The 10,824-nt window shown below is 39.0% G+C and overlaps 1 protein-coding gene across 3 annotated transcripts in view; it reads right to left on the bottom strand.

Annotated features, from left to right (window-relative positions):
* LOC116696725 (glypican-6) overlaps positions 1–10,248 on the bottom strand; it is a 149,585-nt gene extending 139,337 nt beyond the window's left edge. For 2 of the 3 annotated variants that reach the window (XM_032527908.1, XM_032527982.1), the window contains exon 1: positions 9,595–10,247. In XM_032527908.1, coding sequence (XP_032383799.1) covers positions 9,595–9,754 — 160 coding nt within the window. In that variant the 5' untranslated portion in view covers positions 9,755–10,247. Of the gene's footprint in view, positions 1–9,594 lie in introns of all 3 variants that reach the window. The other variant, XM_032528062.1, reaches the window with a different exon arrangement.
* Between the last annotated feature and the right edge of the window lie 576 nt (positions 10,249–10,824).

Genomic DNA, 10,824 nt, shown 5'->3' with positions numbered 1-10,824 from the left:
GACCAAAGTTGGAGAGAGAGTTATCTAGCTGATGTAATCTTACCTAGCTACTGCACATGTGCGACTCCCAACAAAGATAGTATAGAAGGGAGATGTGTCACTCTGTATCTAAAACAGAAACCCAAACACACTGGGTGAAATCAAGATCTGCAGCAATGTGCAGTACAACAAAAATATGGTGTCTTTTGAAAATGAAACCATGTAAACTTATTCTGGTACAACCTCAAAATACAATTATGACCCTGAAAATGAGCATAATATGGGTGCTTTAAACTTAAATAGTTTAGTGATTGCACAATTTAGGTAAAGATCATACTGAGCTGCCACAGCATTTTTTTCCTGGTGTCCTTGTTGCAAATGTGATGGTGATCAAGTGCATATGACTTATTTGATTTATTAGAAATGAGAGAGACAGGAGTAACACACAATTTTACACAGACAGCTTACTGAGAGCACAAAGCTCTTCTTTTACACTGAATATCTCCAGAACTGAACCCTCACTAAACCTCCACTATTGCAGGGCAAAAGATAGCACAAAAACACCCACACAGCATTAGAGCCAGAAATGTCTCAATCTACTGACTGAGTATGTAACATGCACACTGTAGTCCAATTAAGATAATTATTCCATTAGTCTGGTAAAGCCATATACAGTGCAAATAACTATCCCATTCATATTTCCCATTTACACACAAGCAATCATAAACAGCAGCTTCAGCAGGTGCATTCAAATCTAGAGCCCCACCACATACGGTGTATGGTTCTATGAATCCTGGTGTTCACCAGAGAAGATTTGTAGTGACTAGATTTCTACCGTCTCTGGGGGTCAAAAGAATAAAACAGAACTTTCCACTCAGCCTTTAGCTAATTTTACTTTCTAGGTAGGGAGCTACCCAGATTAGAGAGAAGAGGAGACAAAGAAGTGATTTTCTCTAGAGTAAAAGGAAAATAACTGTCGTTGCAAAACACTATGAACTGGGACCAGGGATTATAATTAATTTACTTGCTCAAATAGGTTTATATAGTGTGAAAGCTGTAGTGCGAAGTTTCTGTCATCCCATGAGGGCATCCACCTTCAGTTATCGTGCATCACCCCTACCCATCCTCCACACAGTTGCTTGTCGCCATGGAGCACAATGAGTATAAAAAAAATGGACTCTTCAGAAGAAATAATTATGTTTGCTTAATTTTCTGTGTGCTAAAGTCACCGGACGACACTAAGTTTCTGAACACAGCCATGCTGAGAAATACAGAGAGACTTTTGTGGAGCATAGTTTTAATTAGCTTTGTAGCAACTCATTTGGCAATGGCTGGAATGTAATGGATGTTCATTAATATAAAAAGGTTACACACTAAAGCTTTAAAGGATAAGTCTGGTTACATACTACAAATAAAAAAAATATATATTTTATTAAAACAAATCACGTGAAAATACTCCAACTAAAATTAACTTATGCCTTTAAAAGGCATAGCCTATATGTAGCCAAAGCCTACTATAGCTTATTCATCAGTACCATAGAGCTCCATTGTTGTCCCAAAACCCTTAAAATGAGCTGATGATGTTAATGCTCAATAAGGCAACAAATCCACCTTTGAAAATAATCCCCAACAAATACAGTATTGACTTTTATTTGAGTAAAGTTTCCTAAAATTACAGTGCCCAGCTGTTTTAAAGAAATTACTTTTCAAAGTTCAAAATAGTTTTGAAAATGATAATACATACTGTAGCCTATATGTGATTTGTTTTTAATGATTTACGTCAGTAGGAGTGAACGGCCTTGTGGCTGAGAGCCACAGACGTGCTGGGGAATTCATAATGTATTGACAGAAAATCCCCAGCCTTATTCTTTACTACTCTTTAAATGCACCACCACATCACTTTACATAAAGTTTGGTCTTGTTTTTCAATTCCATCTGGTAAAAATAAAGTTAAGTGTTTCAGTATCCAATTGAATTTTCTGCCTCAACTACACAGTGAAAAAAATATAACTATATTTAGAATCCTGAATTCACAGGCCTTAAAGTTAGCCATTGATGTACTGCTGTGGCTTTGTTTGTACTAAAGAATATCTGCATGTTGGATCATCTGCACTATTGATTTTGATGAATCAAAAGCCCCCCGTGGTCTGACAACAGTGAAACCACCTCAGAGGCCTTTCAGGGGTAGAGACTGTCTATGTTTCATCCACACAATAACAGTGTCATTGTTGACATTTTAACGGCAATGCCATCACCGTTGTCTGCATCCGTTGACAGCGTCTGATGTTTCCATGACAATTCTGGAATGCATGTTTATCTGTGCTTAATGCTTGTTTACCTCCAAGTCTCTGAGGGGTGGCTTATTTAGCAAATCACCTCAGCCATGTGTACTAGTCTGTGTCTGAAAAACAAAAACAAAAAGGTCCCCAGTGTAAAATCTATTTGCATCCTTGACACCTCGATATGACATACCCATGTGGGTATTCCCAAAAGCACTGTGTGGCACTCATCCCTCTGAGCCTTATCATGGGTGTCAAGCTTGGGACTTCTATATAGAGACTCCTCTCCAGGGGCAAAAAGGTCTGTGTGGGCAAAAAGAAAGACCATAGCAATAAACAGAATGCCTTGGTTCTCTAACATACATAATAAATAATGGTAGGAAAACCACACCCTCTTGGCTAGAGGGTGAGAATAGAAGTTATTAGCATTGTCTGTGTAGTGAACGGTGTGTTTTATATGGCTTTAGATCAATCCTAAGAGTCTCCCCTTCATATGGCATTTTTCCATTACATGGTACCTGCTCGTCACGCCTTGACTCTACTCGCATTTTTGGGGTTTTCCATTATGGAAAAAGTCCATGGTACCTGCCAACAGGTACTTTTTTAATATCATCTCCGTTGTGGTTCCAAGCGAGCTGATGCAATACCAAAGGTGACGTGAAAACCTGTGGACTACTGATTGGTCGGACAGAATGGTCACTAATCACTGCATCATCATTGCTAGCGACAGACGGGGGGTGTCTGAACAAACTCACCATTTAAAATAGTTTAGCCAGCTGTGTTTTTTTGCTGCCTCGAGCTTCTTTTGAAACAAAATGTGTCTCCTGGCTGTGGCAACAGCCACATGCCGAGAATCTAAAACAACACACCTTTGACGTTCTGTGTGTGTGTCACGTTAGGTCATGGCAGTTTCCTGTGGTGTCACGATGACGACCAGCCACGCTTGCCTCACACATGAAGCGGTACAAAACGGACGAGTCGAGTCGATTTAGGCCCGAGCAGAGCTGGTACTAGCAGTGGGTAAGTGCCATTAGATAGCAGTAGGAAGGCCACTCTGTTATATTTTGACATCTCAACAATGATGTGACAAGTTGACCTCCCCCACCCTCAACAAAATTCCTGAACTACCCTTACCAACTGACAGATAAATCCCAGAGGGGACACTTTTCCCAGTGGAGGAACACCACAAGTGACTTTTCCTTCTGTTACCTCCTGCGGCAGTTTTTCTTTCACTAATGTATTAAGGAGACGAGCAAAGTTGAATGCTTTTTCTCTTTTTGTGGAAACAAGTATAAAAAAAAAGCAGCATGTAGCGATTCTTCTGTTCAACACAAACAGCGAGTCTGATCACTAATCCTTCAAACTCAGATGGATTACATCCTACCTGACTCTCTCCTTGTATCCCTCACAGAGTTAGTCAAGGATGCTCTGCATGCCTATATGCTCTCTTTTACTGAGTAAGATTGTTTATTTTTTGCTTATTTTCTGTGGTCTCTCTTCTAATCCCTCAACATACAACTACATCCATCCATAGACTTCTTGCTGTTATTTTCTAGTTCCTTTCAAGGCTTGAGAGGGTAGTGATCCTTAATCCCACCCTCCATTACTGATTTAGGCCAGCAGTTGATTGAAACTGAAAAAAGTGCTATCGTAGTCTCCTACACTGGCCGAAGGCTTTTCACACTACTCAGAAAACACCATACATGGTGCTGAGGAAGGCTGCCAGGAAGCTTGCAGACCATATGCATTTTAAACTTGAAAGCCTGCAGAGGATTGACACATTCATCAAGTCACGACAACTGTAAGATATTCTCATTGACCAAATCTAAAAAAAATTAGAAAAACACAGCTGGGTTGATTCACATTGGAACTCATTTGAATGTTCTATGCATACAATCTGACTCGCCCAATGAAAAACAAAACACTTTTGTCATTTCCTCCCACAATAGAGGTGCAAAGCAAAAAAAAAAAAAAAATGGGAAAGTGAGGCTAACCTGCACACACCACACACACACACACACACACACACACACACACACACACACACACACACACAGCCTAATCTCCCTCACATCTCATTAACTGTTCTCTCTGAAGATGTATACAGGCTGGCAAGAGACTTATTTCCAATTTGGCAGAGCCAAGAGCATCTTAATGGGCTTTGGAAAAAAATGCCCTACAGAATTTTATATATGGATATTTGCTAGGCAAGGGCTTTTAGAGTGGTATTCCCACACTTTCACTAAAGGTCTTATGTCATTCCATTATTTAGTAATTAGGCATCTGGCTGTGAACACATCTAAAATTATCTTCCCATTTATTTTAAATAGGCTATCTGCCTTGCATTTAAATAAATGAATTTGGATCTGTGCAACAGACTATTGAATACCTTATTTTGTGACAATGTGTAGAAATGTAACATCAAAATATTAACCATAATATTTTCTGCGCTATATTGTGTCATAAAAAAATCCTGACTGATAGCATGTTTATGTGAATGCAAAGTACTAAATAGCTTCAAACAGCTGATTCTTGCAATGGATCCTTACAGTTTCATTATGACTTTATTGTATATTCTCCTTGAATCATTTTCATTTCAACAAATTACATCTGGGGCCCTAAAAATTCATCAAATACGGAACTACATGTGCTTAAACCTGCTTTTAAAAACATATGAATACTACAATGTGTTGTTTTTTTCTGTCCATAACAATCTTAAATTTAGATGTTAAGTGTTGTAGGATTCATTTATTTTATTTTATTTTATTTTATTTTATTTTATTTTAGGAGCTACAGTGATGTCTGTGTCAAAAAAGATCAAATGTTGACGATATTAAATGTGCCGCATACAGGGTTCACATGGGTCCTGACATTCATTAAAGTACAAACAGCAAAGATTTCTGATGTGTGGGTTGTGTAAATGGGGAATTAGCCAACTGCAACATAAAGATCATAATGATAAGCAGAGAGAGTTACAGCTTCAGGAATTGACAAGAGGAATACATATGCTGGATTTAGTAACAGTTAATAACTGTTCTGTTAAAGAGAAATCAAATAATATTCTCTAAAATTGCTAATAATGAACACCAAAGGCACTTGTTATTCTTTGGAAAGGAAATATTCAGTAAGCAGCTCACTTCATTAATAGAAACTGCAGCTCATTAAGGGATTTTGTTTCAAAGCCGAAGCAAAGAACTATGTCCACCCATGACAATCCCAACCTCTCTGTGTACGTACAGATGTTGATATTAACAGCAGAGCCTTGGAGCAAGAGCTCCCTAGCAGGGCCTGACTAAAGCATTGAGAAGTTGTGTTTATGAACAAAGGGCTGACAATCAAGCGGCATGTGCACGACACTATAACTAACGTCTGACACAAGCAAACAGGGGTGATCTTCACAAGCTGCATTTTTGGCTGACTGCGGTGTAAAACACCAGGCAGGCAATAGTTCATTGAAAACACGGGCACAAGAGCAAAAGAATCATATGCTCGACCTGGTGGAGTTTAACGAAGCTGTCCACCAGCAAGTTATAGACATTTTTCAATAGTGTGTTTCAGCACCACCACCACTCTATCTATCTTTATCCTACCAACCTCCGCTTTACAAAGAATACTGGCACTTCTCAGAGAGACCTCTAACTGCAGGAAAACTAGTCTAATGCCAGTAAGATTTTTCTCACTGGCCTCTACCTCCCACCACTCCCGTACTGTAAGTCAACTGAGGCACTCAAGAGTCCTTAGGCAAAAAGACAAAGTAGCACTTTTTAATCAATAAAGTAGGTAGTAGGGTTGACCTCTAACTGGGTCTGCCAACTGAGCAATTGCATTATGTCTGCATTAGTGCTAAAGAGTTATCTCAATCCCAGAATACAACTATGGATGATGACAATTTGCCAAGCATGGCAACAAGTATGACAGAAGTGTTATACTGCTGAGCATGAATTACATCTCTTCATGGGTGAAATCACATACGTACATCTGACTGTCTCTGAGGCAACACTAATGTTTCTGCTTTCAATCGCTGTAAGAATTGTAATTGCAAAATATTGCATAATATTGTCTAATCTATCGGGTACATTGAAAGCATAGCAAAAATAGAACTTTACAGATTATGTTTTAAAAAAAGAGCAAAAGCCACAAAGATATGACCTTGCCTCCTGTTATAATCTTTGAAACATCGATTTGGGGTTTCTGTTCCAATGACCTATCCAGGTTCTGTATGTTCTGGATAAGTTTTATGACTCTGGAGCCCAAGAGACCCATTCAAACACTGTTGTAATATTTCAATAATGGATGCTCTGCAGAATTTAGATAGTAGCTGTGTAAACGTGCTTTTATAAAAAGGGTCTGACCAATACCATCAGAATGCCACCAATAAACTATACATTAAATTTAAGTTTTATGAGTTTTTTGTTTAATTAAAGTTAAAGTATGGCCTATTGTATTTCCATATGCAAAAAACTAACATCTTAACACATCTGTGTTAGTCACCTCTTAAAAAATGTATGTAGCTCAGCTTGTCAGTAGCTGTCAAAATAATTAGTTTATGCAAATGTTAGCTTACAACCTGAGGTAGCCACCTCTTCATAAGTATTAAACCTGTGTGTTTAGCATCTAGAGGCTTGGCATGACAATGCAAATGATGGAAGGATGAATGCAAACGCTGCACACGCAGCCACACATTTGTATAAGCATAGCTAATTGACTGCTTTCTACTACCCCATCCCCTGAGGCCTACGTATATCTCACTTCTGTTGTATTTACTGTATGCAAAGGTTATTTGGACAAAACAAAATCCAATTACAGACAGCGTAGTGGCTGTACATGAATTGTAATTGGGATTTGATCACAGCTCCATAAAACATCTTGATCAATAATGTGGCCAAAAGAACTTTGTCTTTGACTTTAACTTGCTGAAGTTCAAAGTAAATTAGAAATGGTACATGAAATAAAAGAATACATACTGAAAACTCTCGGGCTGTGTTTGTGAACTATTCGTACATAGCTACAAAAACTAATGGACTGTAATGTGTATTCCATGTATTTATTACTGTAAACCCCAAAACTCTACATAATCTAATAAAAGGATGTCCAAGAATTTCCTAATCATTTATAAAACGTTATCTGACACATTCTGCATTCTTGTTGTTGGAAATGGAACCCATCCAGTGCTCTGGGCAGGTGGAGGCCAACAAAAACTCTGTAGTCAAATTCTGGAAAACTCCTATGACAACTGCCAAAGTAGATAAAAACAGCTGCACAGGTGACATCCAAGATTCTGTCTCAGGATACATTCAAAAAATCAAATGGGATTTAATAAATAATCCAAACATCAAGCATTGAATAAAAAATTGAAAAATGAACCATGTTCAGGTTTCAATAATAGATACAGTATGTCTGAATGAATCAGCAGACTCCTATTATTATTGTATTCCTTACATATTTAGGGCAAGTTCACATACGCGGATTGACTGTACAAAGCTGCGTTTAATCACAAACCATCACTTTACAACACTGATGACAACAAGGAACCGGGGGCAACATCAGAAGCCACCATCTCTGTCTAGCTTCCTGTGCTTTGTCATATCAGAAACAAATAATGAAACAAAAACAAAAACAGAGCAGCACTGCATTACTTCTTTTAGAAGCGTACCGTGTAAGTGTTACTCTGCACATTAATTATTTTAAATACAGTGCCGGGTCTTTTTATTTGAGTAGTCTGCTGAAAATTTCTCCTTGAGTTGATGCTGAATATAGGTTGCTACCGGAGCAGAATAAGTGTGGGAAAAAAAGTTTTCCTTTTTGCTTTGACATTTTTACTGCAGCTTCTGATTCCTGGTAAATACCAACTTCTGTATTTTCTAGATACAAATTGTCCTATTTTTGTCTGCATTTTAGCGACTCAATAACATAGATTTATAATTCCTAGATGAAATTGTTTTTGATTTATAAGTACTCTAGGGATCCTTCACACAGAGACTTACACACACTTTCAATCAGTGACAAAACTATCAATTTCCCATCCAACCAAAACCTAGTTTAAAGCAAATAAGACGGCTCTATGATCATTACTGCCTGACATTGCCAATTACCAATACCGTATCTCTATTTTGTCTGTAAGAGGCAAAAGAGGGATTAACTTCAGGCCTCTCTGCTTCCACTCTTCCCTCTCATGAAGCTGACTATGTTTACTGACTAATCTCTTTTCCTGCTTTGACCATAAATGTGATTACCACCACACAAGAGATAATAAAACCCCATATCTCTGCTGTACCAAAGCACATGAATTAAAACCTAAGCTGTACCCTTGAGGAATATCGAGAAGAAGAAGAAAAAAGGAAACCCTCAGCAAAAAAGACTTTTTCGTCCTGGGTGCATACAGCCCCCTACTGGTAAACAGCATTCACTATTTAGCCAAGTACAACACAACAAGCTTCAATGATCTTCTGTTGAATGCGAGCAACAGGTATGCAGCTACTGTACTTTCAAAACATAGCTTCTGGTGTTTCAGTGTAGCAAAGTAAATATTTCCCTGTCTCCAATTCAGCAGCTCTATTTATTAATAATCTCATATTTGGGCGCAAGAAAATTACATACAGAAGTATCACATGTGACTCTTTGAGCTGCTATTTCTGGTGATGAATGTGTTATCTATCAATGTATAACCTGTGGTTGAAGTCACCTCTATGAGGAAAGGAGCACTTCTCTGAGTTGGTCCCAATGGTAAAACAGGTGAAAGGTAACATGTGGGCTTTACCTGTCAGTGTAAATCCACTTTTTGTGGCATTACCTATTTCAATTTGGCCTAGAACATGTAAGTTAAGATACCTGAAACGTTTAACTATAGGGTGGATGGATAGACGGACACTTATTGAGCAAGATGACAGGTGGATCATTTGAGCTGTAGTCTGGATTTTAAATCCAGTGTTTGGTATCTACTCAGTGGAAGATAATGAAAGAAATGCAGCTTGCTGTGATTCATCAAGCAACGTGGACATATAGAACATCATACTGGCTTTTAAATAGCAAGAAAAACACATATAGTCACACTCTGTTGCAATCACGTCTTTGATTTATCAAAATACTTGTGAAAAGCCCAACAAACATACCTACTGCATAGATTCAATCCAGACAAATGCTTGACAAAGTCCACCATGGAACGTGGCATGTTGCACAAACAGACTTTTGGCTCGTTTTGGATATTCTGATAAAGGGATCACGGGTTGTTGGTAAAAGGGCGAGTTAAATTCTCAAAGGTTTGAGGGAGATCGGAGAGCATTTAGATCAGGTTGTGTGAAGTGATCACCATCCAATTGTTTAATGATTTGTCAATTACCTGATATTTCCTGATGAGGCACATTGACGAGGCTGAATCCTTTAGCGTTATAAGCTTGCCTAGTCTCGCTACAGCTCCGCGCTTTGCTTTCAGCAGCAGATGACAGGGACAGCACCGACAGAGTACATAAGGCGACTTGCAGTCTCCACATCGCATACATCAGTGAAATCCTTGATAATGTTTCACAGGGAAATACGAGCTCTGTCAAAAAAAGAACAAAACAAATCCCAGAAGAGCTGGTTAAAAAAAAATGTCTCCAGTGAGCAGGTGTCAGATGTTCATTAAAACAAAAAGAAGAGAAAAAAAATGACAATCACTCCTCACTTTAGATACTGGTACGTCCACCTCATTGCAAAAGCTTCGTCTTTTCCACCTCGAATATGAAAAAGACCCTGACGAGTCCGATTGATCCCAGCTTGGACGAATCCGTTTGAAGAAGACAGTTGCTACCTGGTGCTCTCTGTGCAAACAACTTCTCCCGCACACACAGCAGCCCAGTGCTCGTCTCGGTGTGAGGAAAGCAAAATGCAACGGAGACACGCTGCACGGCGAGCAGAGCGCACAAGGGCAGGGCAAAACATGGAGTGGAGTTGCTGCTGCGATTTGAGCTGCTCGCATCCAGTGGCGCGCACTGTCCTCTGCCTTTATGCATCCTTGGTAATGCGCACAACAGCAGCAGCAGCAGCAGCAGCAGCAACTGTGTAGACACATGTTGGTGGAGGCGCGGGGATCTGGAGGTAGTGTAGGCAGAGCAAACCTACACATCGAACCGAAATATTTCTTTTGTTTTGGTTACAAACTCACTAAACTACAGCCTATGAAAGTAATATGATACATGTCATCAAATTAACACTCAGAGGATATTTCTCACACACACACACACACACACACACACACACACACACACACACACACACACACACACACACACACACACACACACACACACACAGTACCACTCATATATGCTTTTTTATCTCTACCAATTATGTGCAACCTTTCCTATTTCGTTATCATTTTTTAACTGAACTTAAATTTTAGCTCAGATTCTGACAGTTAGAGCTGCAGCATAAAATGTCCTTCATGCTAATAGCCTCGTTTTGCCTATTGTTGTCTAAATTATTTAGACAAAAACCCCAATGCTTTCAATGGGGCAGAGGTCTTTGTCGGTCCTATATTTATGAAAGGGATTTTACCTAATTTAACTTCACCAGCCACAAGTAATACATT

The sequence above is a fragment of the Etheostoma spectabile genome, chromosome 1, assembly GCF_008692095.1.
Source record: "Etheostoma spectabile isolate EspeVRDwgs_2016 chromosome 1, UIUC_Espe_1.0, whole genome shotgun sequence".
NCBI lineage: Eukaryota > Metazoa > Chordata > Actinopteri > Perciformes > Percidae > Etheostoma > Etheostoma spectabile.
The sequence above is the reverse complement of the archived record's forward strand: the minus strand, read 5'-3'. Positions and strand labels throughout refer to the sequence as shown.